Here is a 20,565-nt window from a genome sequence, read left to right on the forward strand (position 1 = left end):
ATCACTGATCTCTTTATTAATATCTTCATAATATTTTTCACGCAGTCTAGCACCCATATTAATATCTTCCAATTTTTTCTGTCTCTCCTTGTGCTTCTCAGCTCCCGACTTATGCCTGTACTTGTCCATTGTGCAGTTAAACAATAACCACTAACACTAATGAACAGAATTTACTAGACAAACGACAATGAAGATACGAAAGTTTCGACACGAAACATACAATGTACTGAAAGAGAAACGTATCCTGTAACTTCGGTTTGAGAGAGTCCACTAGCATATTGTGGTAGGCCAGCTGGGGTTTGGTAGTTAAAAAGAACAAGCCAATAAATAATTGATCGTGTTCAGTACAAGCGACGGGAACATAGTTCAGGCAAATGCCGGGGCCCTCAATTGTCGTGTCGGTGAACATTAATGCAGGAAACCGATCTTATAATATTATATAAAAGTCAAATATTTACATATGAAGTGGTAATTTGTATTAATTCTACTATTGTTGAGTTAATATGTCAAATTTATGTAACAAATATTCTTACAACATTTTTATAGTACCCGTATGTATCTACAAATAATTATTCGTGATAATAAAAAGTAATCAGACAGGTCCTTATTGCTCACGGGCCCATATACACTCACCCTGTTTGTCTCCCTTTCTCGGTGGCCCTGGTTATGATTATACAGCAATGATACAATTAAAATGGCAGGGTATCAATAATGAGTCGTTCAGATGTTAAAATAAATTGAGGAAAATCATAGACATTACGAATTCCGATTTGAGATTTTAGAGGCCAAACCTGAAATACGTTACATGGAAAAACGCTATACTATTCATGGCTTGTCAGAGTCAGAAAGAAATAGCACCAGGTTTATATATTACACAATGGTTGAGTTCAAACATTTCAAATTACCAATGCCTTTTTTTTTGTAACTGATTTTGTATGTAATATTGTGCTTTTACATGGGTAGTTGCAGTTTCACTGACTGTAGTAAGCATTTAATTATAAGAAAGAACAATGTAAGTACCGGTACTACAATGACAGTCACTTGATAAGCACACAAAATAAAGAAATAGTGTCATTGTAAATGATACATACTTTTTCATGCATAATTATGGCTTCGTACATAGCCCGTTGAAAGGAAATGTGAGGGTTATGTAGGCTTCTGACAGTTTGATAAGAATGATATCAGTAATTTAATGGTTTTATAAATAAATGTTTATGATCTGTGCTATTCACATTGTTATCTTTTGTCGTAATTTAATTATGGTTTATTTAACGACACTCGCAACTGCCGAGGTTATATCAATGTCGTTGGTTTGCCAGAATTTTGTTCTGTAGGAGTTCTTTTACATGCCAGTAACATGAGCCTGTCGCATTTAAGCTCACTTAAATGCCATCGACCTGGACCAGGATCGAACCTGCAACCTCGAGCACAGAAGACCAGGACTATATCGACTGCGCTACCCAGGCTGATGTTATCTTTAGTAGTATTGGTATTTATTGAATGTATATTTTGACACTTTCAGCATTTCTTAATCTGTCTTATAAACAACTAAGTTAAATCAATTGCCTCAAACAATTCATTTTGGATTTTTAAGCCTTAAAATGTTAGTTTGATTACTTTTAAATTTTAAACTGAATTCTATAGGTTATTATTATTCTAAATAGAATACGTATTTTCGGGGATATATGTCTATTCTGCTTCATCTGACACTATGTGTAAATTCAAGAAGAAAGTCATCAGAGTGGTTTTCAGTAAATCACAATATTTTGAAAATCTACCATAAGGGCTTCAAATATTAGAAGATTTGTATGGAGTAAAAGTTCTTATTTCCCGATTAACCTGGAATGCACACATCAGTCATTTAATTAAAAAACTAAGAACTAAGATTAAGCAGATGCAATTTCTAATCCAAGGAAAGTCACTACTTCATCTGCATCCCAAGAAATTGATATGCTTCTCGACTATAAGATCAATTTGAACTTATGCATGTGGAGTATGGGTTTCTGCAGCCAATTCACACATTAAGAGAATACAGACAGTGCAAAACCAGTGTTTAAGACTGATCACTGATGTACCAAGGCTTATCTACAATGCTACACTTCATAGACATCATCAAGTTTCCGAAATTATCATGGTTCTTATACTACAACAAGCTTTTCCGTTCCGTTCTTTTACTGATCATTCTAATCCTCTTCACAGAGACATACTGATCTTGGAAATCTGTCTTAAATAGTCAAGAGGACCTCGATTGGGGAATACACTCAACACGTTTCATATTGAAATTTTTATTTGTGTTTTGTCAACTAACATGTACCGTTATGTAACTTGTTATAAAAAAGTTTTTGCTCTCAAAAAATCACATACTTCTCGAATTCACTACCTTCAAATAAGGAATATCAGTAATAATCTCCCAAAAGATCAGGAGAAAAAGCTGTATACAGGCTGGCAGATGGATAAACAGACTGCATGAGAAAACCATCTAAAAAAAAATCACATACTTTTCGAATTCGTTACCTTCAGATAAGAAGATAAGGAATATCAGTAATAAGTAGGCCTAATAACTCCCAAAAGATCTGGAGAAAAAGTTGTATACAGGTGGATGGATAAATAGATTGCATGAGAAAACCAATGTTTTGATACTACAGATGTTGAAAATTTGTACTTTCATAAAAGTTGAAAACAAGAAGATGTGTACTGTGGTATCATATAATTTCTGTGTACTTTGTACTTCGTTCGTCTGAATTTTACACAGAGTATGAGCTACACAAAAATGAAATTTAAAAAAATTGATTATTGCGTGACATAAGTTACTGGGGATAAAAATATTCGCGCAACTCTCAATATGGTTTGTGACTCGTTCTTTGGTTTACACTTTGTAATGTTATTTTTTTTAGTAGGTTATTTTACGACGCTTTATAAACATCTTAGGTTATTTAGCGTCTGAATAAGATGAAGGTGATTATGCTGGTGAAATGAGTCCAGGGTCCAGCACCAATAGTTACCCAGCATTTGCTCATATTGGGTTGAGGGAAAACCCCGGAAAAACCTCAACCAGGTAACTTGTCCCGACTGAGAATCGAACCCGGCCATACGCGCTAACCGTTACTCCACAGGTGTGGACCGTAATGTTGTGCTGAGTGGTCTTGGGTTATCAAGTTGGCTGCTGAATTCGAGGTTCGTAGGTTCAAATGTGGCTTGGGCATTGAATTTTAAAAGACAAAGAAATTTTTAGGATAACTTCCATCAGAAGAGAAATAAGCTGGGGACCTGTGTCATAGATTTCACACATGCAAAATAATCTTCTTCTGACAGGGGGTTCCGGACAATTCGTCTACCATTTTTTCCGTACTCACTTTGTTGAGGGAGATCTCCTGCAGGGCATCTCGCTTGTCAGGTGTGGAGTTGCCACCTTTGTTATCAAACTTGTTAATACTGTTCCTAACGTAGGTGCTATTCTGGGAAGGAAACTGGGGCACTTTGTCGCGCAGCTCATCTACTGAACAGTAGATATCAAATGCGGCTTCATCTTCCAATTTGTCTTCTTTACGTTGTGCTGCTTCCATTGCCTCAATCTGCTTCTGGTTCAGGTCCAAAAGCTCTGTGAGTTCAGCTTCTACAGACTTCCTGTTAGAATAAACGTAAATGTTATTAATATTTACAGTAATAATTACATTTTAAACAGAATGTAAAATTTATATCTCGGGATTAGGAGAGATGCCAGTACACAACTTCTAATAACTAAGTTGTGCACCAATATGTCTGCGTTAAATCCCAAATCTCTCTGCAGTGCAATTGAAGAGAAGGCATATGTCACTGTTGATAATGACTGGTCCGTCGGACGGGAACATGAAGCCTTGTAGTCCCCTTGGTGCTATTCGACAGGAGTAGGCTATGTGCCGGTGCTGGGTTTCCTCTTCTCCCTTCCTCATCTACATCATTACACTTACACGAACACTTACACATACACTCACCCTAGTACCTCTCCATAGATACACATCATTCATAGTGTGGCCTGCCGAAGTGGTGTGCAACTTAAAAATGGATCACAGTCCTACCATCTATCCGCAATATGCGGAACCCGAATCACGCAAAAAAAGAGAGAGATTTTTCAGTGCTCCAAAGACTAACTAATCCCGATAGCAAAGCTGTAATTTAGTTTTATAGCACATATGGGCAAATCCAGAAATGCATATAGAGCGTTAGTTGGGAGGCCAGAGGGAAAAAGACCTTTGCAGAGGCCGAGACATAGACGGGAGGATAATATTAAAATGGATTTGAGGGAGGTGGGATATTATTGTAGAGACTGGATTAATCTTACTCAGGATAGAAACCAATGGCAGGCTTATGTGAGGACGGCAATGAACTTCTGGGTTCCTTAAAAGCCATAAGAAAGTAAGTAATTGGTTTCTGCAATGTGTACATGATGGGGTTATAAATTCAGAAGTGATGGCTACATTCTCACAGCAATCATTACTGGAGTTCAGACGCACCTCATCAGTTGCATCAGTTGCCATTACCGGTACATGATGTTCATAATGTTTTTCAGAACATTACACAAGAAGAATTGATTCTATGTTCAACAATGTACTGAAGTGATGTGAAGCATTTCTATGAGCAGATGGGAATTTAAGATTAAACACTGATGGAATTTCATTACACTCTTTTCTGTAGTTTAATCCTAAGACTGAAGAGCTGTTTGCGTATGTGACGATGAAAGCAGGTCCCTTTATAGTGGGAATGGCTGGGAAATTGCTGTTGTGTGTTGGGAGTACTCAACATTGGAACATACATAACCCTTTATGGTGCCCAACTTTCGGATCCATATGTCGAAGTGTATACTGCCATTATCTCATAATATTTTATTTGGATAATTCATTAAATGGCGATCTTACTCGTGTTAATTATGTAAGCATGTGCGGCTTACATAATTAACACCAGTAAGATAGCCATTTGATCAATTATTTATATTCAAGTGTAAAAGTAGTGTACGAAAGATTCAACATGGATTTTATTTGGATTTCTGTATAACATAACGTGTGCCGTATTTGATGATACATGAACAAAATACTGACCTGAGTTGCTCTGCTTCTTTCTCGGCTTGTTTCCGTGCCTTTTCCCTTGCCTCCTTCTCTAGGATTTCCTCTATGCTGAGGTCATCAGGATGTTCACCCATCACCCATACCCAAGGTTCTCCATCTGATCCCATGAGGAAGTCAACATGCTTTTTCTTGTTACCTGAAATTAATAATACCATTTTCATAAGTTGTTTATTAATCATTTAGCTTTAAATTTGTAATGAATTAGTGTACCTTTAGTGAAGTACCATTATGATATATTCATTTGCATGCAAGAATATAAATCGAACTAACAACAGCAGCTTGATATTTCCGACGCTTTTTTCCATATCAGACTCTTACAGACAGAATTATTACTTTCCAATACTAGCTTATGATGAATATTGAGACGTATTTAATAATATTTACAAAAGTTTTTAGATGATCTGTAAAATTCAACTGTTGAAACTTAATGTAAAATTATTTATATACCATCATCACTTTCTGAAATTCTAAGTTCTTGCTTTATATTTGTGTCAAAAATCTTAGTGAATTAAAAATTCGATTCTGTTTTATAACATTTCGTAATATTGCATCAAGGAAAATATACACACGTCATGCTGTGAGAACACATTGCATTGTGACATGATGTCAAAAGGAAAAATGAATGAAAACAATAAACACTTACGCATGTGTTCTTACATCAGATGTTCACAGGAAGCACTGTAATGACCTTGAATGAAAATTGAAAGCACAGGCTTGGTTGTGTGTGTGTGTGTGTGTGTGTGTGTGTGTGAACTGGCTAATTAGAAGTGGAGGAAACAATTATGCCTCTTTGAGACATTCACAAGACGGAGAAAATATTAAAATATGTATACATAAAGAACATAAGATAGGATACTTTTAAAGTGAGCTGAATTGTGTGCATTCTTTTTAATTCGAACTCAAAGGGGAATATGAAAAAATTTGAAATCCAAAATTAAAATTAACCATTAAACAACTATTTTAAATTCATATAAAATAATTGTACATTCGTGCACAGTAATGAGTAATGAATATGCACTGTGCTTCAACTTAATTGCTGCCATGTTTTCAATGAAGAAAACATTTTTTCAACTTTCTTTGCTAACGTTAAACTTGTGTATGCTACAATGTTTCGACACTGCAAATGCAGTAGAGTTTGTAATAAACTAACTTCTGTACAAACAATAATGAAGAAATTACTCCAAAGATAATTCTGCAAGCATTGTTTCTGTGTGGGGCACGGAAGTGCCGCATTTAAGGTGTTGCGCTATAAGCCAAAAGGTTGCAGGTTCGACTCCTGGTTAGGTCATGGGTTTTCTCCATTGATCTAAACCTTCCAGTTGCACAATGATCTTGGATTTAATTCAGTTTCTAACAGAAATTTGTACCAGGATTATTTCCTTTGGAGGAAAGACAACAAACATGTAGAACTGATATCCCTACTGTTACAAACTGTCTCGTAAGGCCTTTAATGACGAGCTTGATCCTCCTCGTGATTATATGAGTCGTTCAGAGCAAAAGTGGTGTAAGTCAAAATTGGGTAATGAGGTTTAAAGTAAAAATTATGTGAAATACAGCGCAAAGTAGCAATTAATATGTCCTTCGTGCTAGCCACTGACTACTAATAGTTTAAATAAATTGAATATTAATTGCTACTTTGCGCTGTATTTTACAGAATGTTTACTTTAACCCTCATCATCCATTTTTGACTTACACCACTTCTGCTCTGAACGGTTCATATACTAATACCACATTCTAGTGTATACAGTCACAAAGCTCAATATGTAGTAAATATGCATCCATAGATAGTTGCTAATCACTAGGATCGCTAATATCGCCTCATTACAGACAATGCGAAATAGTATCAGCACAGTCTATTGTTCCTAGCACCTTCACAACTCAAGCTTCGTGACTGTATATACTGCATACTGACAGATAATTTTGATGACTGGAATGCTACAGTCCTAGACATAATAGATGTTACAAAAATCATTTATGAATAAACTACATATACGAGTATTTTGGAAGAATTAACTTCATATTACAGATTTATGTTCATTCCCTGTTTGAACTCTGTTATTAACTGTACAGAGATTGTATCGGCTCCATTTTCGAAAGATGCAGAATCTAATTCAATAATAATAATAATAATAATAATAATAATAATAATAATAATAATAATAATAATATGGAAATTACTTTTAAACAGAACCGCATTTCATTTTAATGCTATTAAATATAACATACATTTTTTTATCCACGAACTATCTCTTGTTTATCATAAAGTTATGCCAGACTCTTCGAAATTAATATAAACACGAACATATTCTGGCCTCATAAAACTAAGAATAAAATATGAATCTGTATGGATACAAACTAGTGGACTTTGTGTTGGGCTGCTTGCTGGACTCCTGCTGGTCCCACGCAGTCCAGCGACGGACCTGCTCCTCCCTCATACGACAGAACAGCGTTTGCTTCTGGGACTCGTCGAGTTCTGCCAACAACTCGGGGTCCACCCACATCTCCTTCAGGATTTGTTGCAGCATCTGCAAACACAAAGGATAACTGAGTAAATACGAGTATATTATTGTGGCTCTGGTGTCTGATTATAGGTTATTTCGAATGCAAATAATTCAATATTTCAGTCACACTCCCCTCCCTCTTATCTCTCATTCATCCTTCTCCACCACACCGCATTAAGCGTCTCTTATTATTATTATTCCCCTTATTCACCGCGATCGAATAATAATAATAATAATAATAATAATAATAATAATAATAATAATAATAATAATACTTACTTACTTATTGGCTTTTAAGGAACCCGGAGGTTCATTGCCGCCCTCACATAAGCCCGGCATTGATCCCTATCCTGAGCAAGATTAATCCAGTCTCTACCATCATATCCCACCTCCCTCAAATCCATTTTAATATTATCTTCCCATCTACGTCTCGGCCTCCCCAAAGGTCTTTTTCCCGCCGGCCTCCCAACTAACACTCTATATGCATTTCTGGATTCGCCCATACGTGCTACATGCCCTGCTCATTTCAAGCGTCTGGATTTAATGTTCCTAATTATGTCAGGTGAAGAATACAATGCGTGCAGTTCTGCGCTGTGTAACTTTCTCCATTCCCCTATAACTTCATCCCTCTTAGTCCCAAATATTTTCCTAAGAACCTTATTCTCAAACACCCTTAATCTCTGTTCCTCTCTCAAAGTGAGAGTCCAAACTTCACAACCATATAGAACAACCGGTAATATAACTGTTTTATAAATTCTAACTTTCAGATTTTTTGAAAGCAGACTAGATGACAAAAGCTTCTCAACCGAATAATAACAGGCATTTCCCATATTTATTTTGCGTTTAATTTCCTCCTGAGTGTCATTTATATTTGTTACTGTTGCTCCAAGATATTTGAATTTTTCCACCTCTTCGAAGGATAAATCTCCAATTTTTATATTTCCATTTCGTACAATATTCTGGTCACGAGACATAATCATATACTTAGTCTTTTCGGGATTTACTTCCAACCCTATCGCTTTACTTGCTTCAAGTAGAATTTCCGTGTTTTCCCTAATCGTTTGTGGATTTTTTCCTAACATATTCACGTCATCCGCATAGACAAGAAGCTGATGTAACCCGTTCAATTCCAAACCCTCTGTGTTATCCTGAACTTTCCTAATGGCAAAGTTAAAAAGTAGAGGTGACAATGCATCTCCCTGCTTCAGCCCGCTGTGAATTGGAAAAGCATCAGATAGAAACTGGCCTATTAATAATAATAATAATAATAATAATAATAATAATAATAATAATAATAATAATAATAATCATGTTTTATAAGGTAATAAGGTTTGCTATCATCGAAATAGGCTATATACAAGATTAACATAATCCGCCTATGACGGTCCTGTCACATTTCTGGATCCCAATAATGATAATAATAATAATAATAATAATAATAATAATAATAATAATAATAATAATAATAATAATAATAATGTCCACCGCTCTGGAGTGTTGAGGTTTTCTCCGGGTTTTCCCTCAACTTATTAAGAGCAAATGCTGGGAAACTTTCGGAGCTGAACCCTGAACTCATTTTGCCGGCACATTCATTTCACCATCGCAGTTGATATAGCGTCATAAATTAAACAATTTCCATTGAATTTCTCATTCTAGCGCATAGGCGGAGTTATGGGGGGGGGGGAATGGGGGGCACTGTCCCCCAAACTTGTCTCAACTTTTTTTTCTGTTAATGTTAGAAAATATTGAATTCAAAAGATCTTTTTTGCTTTTGTTTATGAATAAATTTCTATGCTTAAATTGACGAATTAATATCTTCAGTTCATGTGTTTGGACTATAATATTTATTTTAAATTTCTGAATATATAAGAATTCCTATACCTCATTTGAGGAATGGAAGCACTGTATTGCTTCTTTTGTAACAGCCTGTACTCATGTGTTAAAAGTCTGCAGATGTTCAGGCCGCCACTTGGAGAAATATGAATAACATAATAGACAACAATGCAGAAAAAAGTGATCCCGGTATAATGTGTAATCTTAAAGACGAGATTAAATAAACTAAGGTTTGTAGTTAATATGATATCTTCGGGAACGTAAGCTTCGTATAAAAAAAAGTTTCTGTTAGCACTGTTACGTAGTTTTTATTTATGCATGCATGTGTTTCTTCTGTACGAGAGACAAAAAAGAGATTGTTTTAAGTTACACCCTAATGTAATTTGTAGTAGACCTATAGTTCAAGTCCTGTACAACTCGGTCCAAAACATCGTGGATATGGACATAACTCTGTAAGAAACATGCCCTAGAAAATACCTTTATTAAAGGATCATATTCCGATATACTGTACCACGGTTAAACTATAATGTGGGGAGGAGGTAAATTAAATAATGTCCTCCATAACCCTGTTATATGAGGATTCTATGGTTTTGCTTTGCCCCCCCCCCCCGCCAAGGAAACTGTTCTCTCTCCGTCTATGTTCCAGCGATGCCCTATTGTCACCATACCATGCTACCAGCTGCACTATAGTATCCTTTAACAATAAGAAGTTACTGGATGAATAATTGCTTCATCTATACTAATAATAAATCTGTAGCCAAAATTTTTCTGGTCATTTTCGATTTTCCAAAAATAATTGGTGTTAACATGTATAATTAACCATCCTGAAACCGAAAATCACTTTTTTGAAATTTTTGTTTGTATGTCTGTCTGTCTGGATGTTTGTTACCTTTTCACGTGATAATGGCTGAACCGATTTATATGAAAATTGGAATATAAATTAAGTTTGTTGTAACTTAGATATTAGGTTATATGGCATTCAAAATACTTTATTTAAAAGGGGGGTTATCAGGGGGCTTGAATTAAATAAATCTAAATATCTCCCTTATTATTAATTTTCATGAAAAATGTTACATAACAAAAGTTTCTTTAAATATAATTTCCGATAAGTTTTATTATATACAAAATTTTGATAGGACTAATATTTAATGAGATAAATGAGTTTTAAAATTACAATAACAACGCCATCTAAGGCACTGTACTGAAATAAAAACAAATGACTTCGTCTATAAGGTGCCTTGGACAACAACAATCGAAAGGTATTAAACATAGCCTACAGAGAATGTTTCTGTGTTTGTATGAAGTAATATCGGAAGCTAATTAATTGTTTAATTATTATTTCACCATTGGAAATTGTAGCTTCTCTAGATGGACATAATTCTACAATGTTATTACAGTAACTTCTGAAACATATAGCAAGTAATATAAAATATACACATTAAAACTAAATGATATGTCAATCTTCATTAAACTATGGTTGCATGTAATAACAATTAAGAGACATGTTAAAGGAATTGTCATTGCACCAAATGATTGATCTCTGGACCAAAATGATCGCATTTTAATTATTTAAGTACAATTTAAATTAAGTAACATATTAAACGATTTAACCTTCTATCAAACACGAATGTTCCCTGGATCAAACGTCCTATTTTAATTATGTAATTACTTTATATTTATTTCTAACAGGTGCAGCGGAGCGCACGGGTACGGCTAGTCTACTATAAAATACTCGTACATTAAAATGTTATAATGCAAGGATACTTGTTCTGAATTTATATTTATGGGCGATAAAGTAACTTATATTTGATTCGGTTGATAGTCTATATTTTCTATAAGTAATTTTATGGCCGTGGAATTTACTCAGCCTCCAGCACATGGGTGTCCAAACGCCTATAGAACAAGGAGATATTGCACGTCAAGCATGCTCTGCTAAGGTCAATAACTTTCCATATAAAATAGGAAAAACGACCTTAAAGAATATGCGCTGCGGGTTGCTTAAGCCAGGGGTTACCTCGTACGAGTTACAATTGGACATCTATGCTCTAACATAAAGAAGTACGGGGGGCGATTATTTCCTTGGGGGTAAAAGCGGCAGGCACGTAGGACTGATCCCTAATGCCGATTGTCTGCATAGGTGGGAGCCTTAACCTCCTATCATTCCGTGGGCCTTCATGGCCTGTATTGGGGATGACTTTATCTTTTTATAAGTAATTTTACAATGGAGAAAACAGCAGTTTTGTGCTGATTATTTTCCAATTAATGAATTACGGTGCAGAAAATCTTGTGACGTCAGAAATTTTTAAGGCCGTAAATTGGCATAAAAACAATCTGTATTAAGTTGCTGATTACGACAGAAGGCCGCAGTTCGAACATGGGCGTAACAGGCGGTCAACGAATTGTTTATCTCCGAGGTCACCTCATTAATCATCTGCAGAAATCCAAGTCGTGAAATTTCATTTTTCACAGCCGCCGTCGTACACAGACGATGCAATGCGGATTCGTCTCGCTATTGTGTTGCAATTCCCAGTTCTTTCTCTTCATTCTGTTTCTTTTTTATTGTATAATATGAGGTACAGTTAATATCCTGTTCTGTATCTCCGTGACCGAAATGGAATAACAATGGAGCGAGTTAAGTCCCAGCTGATGGACATCGAACCTTAATTGTTGGTTTCACCAAACTCGGTTTAATTTAATTTGTGTTACTGTTACACAGGCCGCAGCGTGTCAAGTGGCTCGGACGTCATTTTCCCACGCTGATGAACCGAGATGAAATCGCGGTAAGACCAAGTGGAATATGTGGTGGACAAAGACGATTTTGGAGTAGATTTTTTAGGCATTGTGTTTCCCTGGCACAATTTCACTATTTCCCCATCCATCCATAAAAAGGGACAAGAGCTCGCTGCCATTCTGATGTGTACACGGATGATTAGTGACCGTATTCGTATTTTGATAATAGCAATATGTGCGAAATTACCAAGCTTAGTTTATATTTTGATTATGCTGATGTCATGAGATGATATTATATGTGTAAATAAATAAATAAAAGTTACAAAAAGTTTTATATTAAACATACTACATTAAAGTGACAACTTATTTCACAAAATACCCACCGAGATAGTGGCAGGTTTAATACCGATTAAAATAATGCTTTTAGTTTATTAAAATCTTATTTAAATGATAGAGTTCAAGCTATTAAAATTGATAATGAATTAAGTGAATTTATTAAAATTAATATAGGAATTCCGCAAGGAACAGTTCTTGGACCGATTTTATTTTTAATATATATTAATGACCTTTTCATGATAGTTCTTAAAGAATATGAAGGTATACTGATGATACTGTTTTACTTTTTAGTGGGAAAACTTGGACTGATGCTTATTATAATGAAAATTGCGGCTTAAAATTAATAAAAAAAAAATGGTTCCACTTAAATTCACTTGTAGATAAAACAATAACTACTTCATTTTCTTTAAATAATAAAGGTAATAAACCAATTTCATCTACACTACAAATTAAAATGCATATTTTTTATTGTTCCGATATAAATTGCAATTGTTCAGTTATTAATGAAGTTAAGGAGGATAAATACTTAGGTATAATTATTAATATTCATTTAAAATGGAATAATCATATTCATTATATTTGTAATGAATCAAGTAAAACATTATATTACTTTGTTGTTCTAAGAAATTTTTGTCAATTAATTGTTTACGTATAATTTATTTAGCATTATTTCAATATATATTTATGTATGGTATTATAGGTTGGGGTGGAACTTATAAATCCAACCTTTATCCGTTAATTTTACTACAGAAAAAAGTATTAAAACTTTGTTTAAAAAAGCAGAAAGATTACTCAACTGAATTGTTGTTTAAACATTTAAAAGTTTTAAACATTAAACAAATTTATTATTTTATTTTATTAAAATATTTTCACAGAAATCTTAATAACGTTGAAAGGTATATACATAAATATAGAACTAAAAATATGAATTCTCTACGTTTGTCTAAACCTAAATGTAAAACCAGTACAGCTTTTTATCATAGAATGAGTCAAGGTCTCAGATTATTAAACAAATTTTATTCTAATATTATTTTAACCACGAATCCTCTCCAAATGAATAAAAAAAATAAAAGAATTTGTATTGGACTTATAGTTTGGGTTTAAACACATTAAACACTTTTTAATCTGTATTCACTCTCAATTTTAATTTTATTTTTGTCTGTATTGGAATCACCTCCTGAGCACAAGTCTTACCCATTCAGGAGTGAGCTACTTTGTCTTACATTGTATTAACTTGTATTCATTTCAAACTTACTTAACTATTTTATTTCACAGAAAAAGGTCTCTACGGATAAAATCATCGACAGAAGACACAGCAATAATGGTCAATTAATGAGAGTTGCTCTGAATTTGATACTAATATATGAATAGAGCATACACAGCAGTCATTCATTATTACATCATTTCAATGTTCTTATGTTAATGTGTTTTCAATTTAAGCATATACGGTATTGAGGTGAAAATTGAATTTTCTTAACCGTTTGAGCTAGATCATTGGAAATTTGTACAGATATCATGCAGCATATAAATACCTTTGTACTAAGCTCATCTCATTAAAATGTTTGTAAGTTCAAATTGATTACAATTTTTGTAAATTCAAATTATATATTGAGAAATCGCTACTTATCCTACAAATTTCGAAATGTTTGCTTAAAATTTGCTCCATATTATTCCTCAAGAACTAAGAAAACAATATTTTATGCATAGTAAAATATAAACCATGTATTGTGGGTCCCTATCACCACGGCATGGCGCGTCCTCAGGTTGCGGATAGAGGAACGGCCTCCAGATATGGAGGGTAGCTGCGAATATATTGAATAAGCAGTCGTGGACAGCTGATAAGGGATGGTCCTCTAGCTTGGGGGTTGCGCGAAGGACTAACAACCAATTACCGTAAAAAAACAGCTTGTTACGAAACCTTACTCTGGATTAATCTTGCACAGGATAGGGACCGATGGCGGGCTTACGTGAGGGCGGCATTGAACCTGCGGATTCCTTAAAAGCCATTTCTAAGTAAGTATAGTAAAATATAAAAATAGGTAAAAATTATATCTATTCGAAAAAAAATATTTTCCACAAAAATTTTGAGGTTTAAAGAAAATCCTGGTAGCAAGTTTTGTTACGCATATTTTAAGACCCCACAAAAAATCATACACATAGTACAAAATTTGAAGAAGTAGCATTTTGATTAAAGCAAAATGTAAGAAAAGTGGATTGCAACATATACATAGGAGAGGATATTTAAAGGACCTCCCAGGGCATGCAACCTTCTAAAAATGGCAGCTCGAAACAGCTGATTGAAGAGGCCTATCTGCATGAGAATTTGTGGAAAGGTTCTCTGAATTATAGCAAATTGTTTAATGCTGAAAACGAAAAATCGATTTTTTTTACCAAAATCGACAAAATTTCACCTCGATGTATCCTTAAACAAACATGATTATCCCAGCAATACAATGAGAAAAACTACACACAAAATATTTGATCAGATTATAAGAGAAATAAAGAAATTCGGAACGAATTGAGTCACCCTAGCTTTAAATAAAATTCAGGGATACAAAAATTACATGTGTCCAATGGATGCCATAATGTCTCCCAAGGGCAACGAAAATACATTAACAATCTACAGGAGTAAGCAACAAGGAAGATCTCTAAAACGCCTATTAGATAATTGGACGTAGTTAAGCAAAAGGGATTCAACCCACAGAAAGTAGGAACTGACATTTTTAAGTTAAAAGTTTTCCTTCTGTTTCAAAATTGATTCACCAAAACTCTGAAGCAGATTTTTTTCTACAGCTGTACCAGAAGATGGGTTGTGTTGCATTTTCCCTGCTTCCTAGTAACATTGTCTAAAAAAATCACAATTTTGTATGTTGGTTCTCTTTCGCATAACTGCATCCAATTGAGAATGGAACGAATCAACCAATGGCCCAAATCCATGTATTGTGATACACCGGCACGTACCCCTGATCCAGCGCAGAACTTTTTTCCCCCCCAGAATTTTTCCAACTATAAGGCGAATGCCACAAAACTATTGTACAAATAGTTATATCTAAAACAAAACAATTCTCCGACTCATCTCGCCAAATACATCTCGGTATCACCAACTCCACCGACGCTAAATAACCCCGCAATTGAAATGGCGTCCTTAAATAACACATTCAATAATTAAAGACGAATCCATTAAAGGCTGGTTCACAATAAACCGGAAAGGAAACGACAACGAGAACGTAAATAATGTTAAAATAAATGTATTTAAATGTCAGCATTCATAATTAACTATTGTGAATGCTCACATTGAAATACATTTATTTTAACATTATTTCCGTTCTCGTTCTCGTCGTTTACGTTCCCGGTTAATTGTGAACCAGCCTTAAGTTGGTAATTCTAGGCAATGTTGTACAAGTGGGAATTCACTGAAGCGCTTACATTTCATACGGTGGATGAGTTAGGCTAGAATCACGGTTAAAGCTAACCTGGAGTTGTGGAGGCAATGTGCATTCAGCCCCCTACTCCGACCTATAAAAACTGTGTCGTGGATTGCGGAACGGGTCCAGCAGAACGTCACGATGTCCGCTCTTCCGCTTTGTGTTAAACTGGACTCGTGTGTCACTGATGTCCCGAGTTCACGCGATCATACCGTGCCAGCATCCTAACCTGTGTGCTGCATACTGCACGTTTCCTCTTCATTGCAGACTGCATCAATTATTTAGAACGAATAATAATAATAATAATAATAATAATAATAATAATAATAATAATAATAATGATAATAATAATAATAATAAATCACACCAAATAAACTACTAGTCCACACCTGTGGAGTAACGGTCAGCGCGTCTGGCCGCGAAACCAAGTGGCCCGGGTTCGAATCCCGGTCGGAACAAGTTACCTGGTTGAGGTTTTTCCGGGGTTTTCCCTCAACCCAATACGAGCAAATGCTGGGTAACTTTCGGTGCTGGACCCCGGACTCATTTCACCGGCATTATCACCTTCATATTCAGACGCTAAATAACCTAGATGTTGATACAGCGTCGTAAAATAACCCAATAAAAAAATATAAAAAAATAAAAAATAAACTATTTGGCCTATCATTTAGGAAAAAGATTTTTGAGCCGTCCGTTGAAACGATGGAGTGAGACCGTAAAAGACCACTGCACTGGGCATAATACAAAATAGGAAGAAAAAGAAGAATGATAATGATGATAATAATAATAATAATCATCATTATCATCTTTTCTCCTAGCAGGAGGAACATCGGGTATCCACAAAGTGTCTCCATCGGATCTTATTCAGCGCCAACTTCTTCATTTCTTTCAATGTTTTCCCTTTCTTCGTAATTTCCTCGATAATACTGTTTGTCTCCAGGGGCCGTATTCATAGACATTTTCAGCGCGGGCTTCCGGTGGATTATCAGCGGTTTTCGTATTCATAAACCAGTGTTAGCGATAGGATATGATTTGAATTCTGTACTAGAAACCAGTGGATACCCGGGGCTAGCTCATAGCGCGTGCTGCGAAATGTCTATGAATACCACCCCATGTTTTTTTTCTTTGGTCTAATGGCGATTACTTGATTGTTCGTTATCCACCCATCGTCTCCATGTTAATTTTGGCCTTCTTTATCCCCTTGAGGATTCCAGTCTGGAGCCATTTTTAAATCGATTCATTGCCTTTCTTTAATGTAGAGCCTGTGTCCTATCTAATTTCATTTTCATTATTTCTTATTTAATTTCTTGTTTACCTGTTTTTCCCACATATCTTTATTTGAGATTTCTTCTGATCATCAGATTCTTAATATTCTTCGAAATAATAATGGCAGAAACAAATTAATGTACATAATTTTTTTAGTTGGTTATTTAACGTCGCTGTATCTACGAGAATTCTACGTATATTACCTGACATTAGCCTTACGGTTGGGGAAAACCTAAAAAAAAAACCCAACCAAGTAATCAGCCCAAGCGGGAATCGAACCCGAGCCCGAACGCAACTCCGGATCGGGAGCCAAGCGCCTCAGCGGATTGAGCTACGCCAGTGGAAATTTTTATGATAAGAATGGAAGAATAGAAAGCAGAATTCCTGAAGTGATTCTACACAAGCCAGAACGATAACGGTCACAGATTTTCGCATAAACGATAAATGCTATGAGTATAAATCGGGATTAAAGAGGAAAGTGGTTTACTTTGTGAAATGTACAGTACGTAGCAGTAGGGAATGTCAATATTTTAACGCGAATATTCGCGAAAAATGTTTTGTAGTGAAATAGTTTATTTTTGCGCAAAAATGCGAATTTATTCCCATAATCACGTACCGGTTAAGCCTATTATTTTTCTTGGTATTCCGAAAAACATTCATTCTTTCTGGACAGGTGGAAAGTGGAAATAACACAACACGTACTGCAGGCCTACTGTTTAACAAAATGATATAGCAGCCAACAGCATTCTTCAGTCCATAGACTCACTTCTCTGTTGTTAGATTTTGGAATTTTAAGATCCAGGCCTAAAAACGCTTCCATGTCGCATCTGTGGCTACAGTGTTAGCGCTCCGGCCTTCCATCAGGACCGCCTCGGTTCGATCCCCGGTCAGGTCTGGATGGAATTCGTGGTGGAAAGAACATACATTTCAGATAGTTTTTCTTGTTATTCCATCAACACTCTCCACTTCCCCTCATTTCATCTTATTTACAAATGGCTTTTAAGGAACCCGAAGGTTCATTGCCACCCTCACATAAACCTGCTATCGGTCCCTATCTGAGCAAGATTAATCCAGTCCCTACCAACATTTCCCACCTCCTTCAAATCCATGTTAATATTATTCTCCCATCTACGTCTCGGCCTCCCCAGGTTTTCCAACTAACATTCTATATGTATTTCTGGATTCAGCCATATGTGCTACATGCCTTGCCCATCTCAAACGTCTGGATTTAATGTTCCTAATTATGTTAAGTGAAGAATATAATTTCATTTCATCTACCATTTGCAATAGTAAAAATAGACTCGGTTGATATTTTCGATGCTGATCTAAGCTCTAAGGGTTTGGGGCTCTGGGTTCGGGGTCGTCAGTAGCCGTTATGATCTTACCAGAAGGGAACAGGAAGGATGACCCGCCTGTCAGTGTCGGATTCACTAGTGCCATCTGTCGGACTTAAGACAGTCATCGCATATAGAACGTACAGTGGACCTAAACGGTCAAAGAACAAAGATCCATCCCGGATCTAGTCATGAAATCAATCAATCAATTAATTAATTAATAAAAATTCTCACAAAGGACATCAAACCTCGTAAACTCGGTGTCATTTTTAACTTTCAGTTAAATTCGATGTTTAGTAATATTATAAATTTAAGATTAAATGCCTTTTTTTTTAGCCTTTTTACGTCGTTATTATTCTATATTTTTAATACATTTAAAATAAACCGCACATAAATTATATCAAAAAACAAAAAAGAACGGTTGTACAAATTAAAAATATATATTCATCTCACACAAATATTTGCTGAGAATCTTATTCTCCGGTAATACATACGTTTCCAAGAAGTCGTAAACCTTTCTCGCCTACTGATTCCATCTTTTATGTCACTTAACAAAGATGTTTGAACAATATAACCCTCAGTGCTCAGGTCACTTCGGGGTTTACCAGCGAAAGAAAGAGGGTGAGGGAAGTATTTAAAGTAAGTCTCCAGGTCCCGTTACTGTTGTCACTTGCACGCACAAGTCACGCGTACTTTGAAGTCTCTAATCCCTTCTCACACCCCTCTTTTTGAGACAATACACGGTCGGTTTTCCCCGATCTCTGAATGAAAGTAGAGACAGTCCTTCTGAAATAATTTGTTTTAAGTTTGCTCCAATCACTTCAGTAGAAGTAGAAAGATCTTTTTCCACCGTGAAAAACGTTCTCTCTGACAGACGGCTCACTATGACAGTTGACAACTTAAAAAGCATCTTGTTGTGACATGTAACCAAGGAATGTGAGTACCGTAGGGGATAGTTTATTAAGTATTTGTCTATTTTTGTCTGTTTCCATGAATAATAAATGCCTATTTTTGCTATTTTTAGTGCCCATATGCCTGCCTATTTTAACCAAAATAAATGCCCAAACATCCAGGCTCTATTTATAAACTATGAATGGTTATGATATTATATACAATAGCAAAATTATTATGTTTGTCAGAATTTTCCTTGAAATTTCATTAATACATCATTTACACCACACAGAATGTTACAGAACACACTTTCAGTGAACTTGGCTGCATCTGACAACTTAAGCAATACATCATTATGAGAAAATAATGACGACAGTAGGCCTAAACAACTGTAGGACCACGACCACAGCATTAATTCACTGTATAACTACTAATGCACTTTCCACGAGACAAGCAGGAATGTCTGGTAATGAATTTGTGGTCGATATTTCATTCATTCCATGTTAAAGCCAAACCACTAACACACGATTCTGTATCAAAGAGGGGGAGGATACTGAGAGGGAAAGGCGAGGGCGCCACCGGTCATTTCGGTGCCTCTGGTTGAGCAGAACAACGACCGGTAGCGAAGCGTGGCCACAACTTTTCCTGCACCGCCTTGCGAGATGGACCGGAAGTGATGATGCCTCGTCCTTCCGCGGTGTGGAGACAATGGGAGACGTGCAGGCCATCACACGAATGCCAGATGGGGTAAAGTTTTTCATTTCACGTTGAGTGACTGCCAAACTAGGCGGGCGTGTCTTGTTAGTATAATTTGCATTTTACAAAGTATTTCAATATATATCATTCATTCATAGTGTTCTGCCCAAGGGCAGGTCTTTCATTGCAAACCCAGCATTCTCCAATCTTTCCTATTTTCTGCCTTCCTCTTTATCTCCGCATATGATCCATATACAGTATCTTAATGTCGTCTATCATCTGATATCTTCTTCTGCTCCGAATTCTTCTCCCGTTCACCATTCCTTCAAGTGCATCCTTCAGTAGGCAGTTCCTTCTCAACCAGTGACCCAGCCAATTTCTTTTCCTCTTTCTGATCAGTTTCAGCATCATTCTTTCTTCATGCACTCTTTCCAACACAGCTTCGTTTCATACT

At 35.7% G+C, this 20,565-nt stretch overlaps 1 protein-coding gene across 2 annotated transcripts in view; it reads right to left on the bottom strand.

Moving 5' to 3' along the window:
- The window catches only part of LOC138716360 (SH2 domain-containing protein 4B-like), a 339,557-nt gene that overhangs the window by 15,916 nt on the left and 303,076 nt on the right, over positions 1 to 20,565 (bottom strand). For both annotated transcript variants that reach the window (XM_069849367.1, XM_069849366.1), the window contains exons 2-4: positions 7,456 to 7,624; positions 5,073 to 5,235; positions 3,354 to 3,624 (exon numbers count right to left, since the gene is read on the bottom strand). In XM_069849367.1, the coding sequence (XP_069705468.1) occupies positions 3,354 to 3,624; positions 5,073 to 5,235; positions 7,456 to 7,624 (603 nt within the window). The remainder of the gene's footprint in view (positions 1 to 3,353; positions 3,625 to 5,072; positions 5,236 to 7,455; positions 7,625 to 20,565) is intronic.

Source organism: Periplaneta americana, chromosome 16 (genome assembly GCF_040183065.1).
Source record: "Periplaneta americana isolate PAMFEO1 chromosome 16, P.americana_PAMFEO1_priV1, whole genome shotgun sequence".
NCBI classification, from domain to species: Eukaryota; Metazoa; Arthropoda; class Insecta; order Blattodea; family Blattidae; genus Periplaneta; species Periplaneta americana.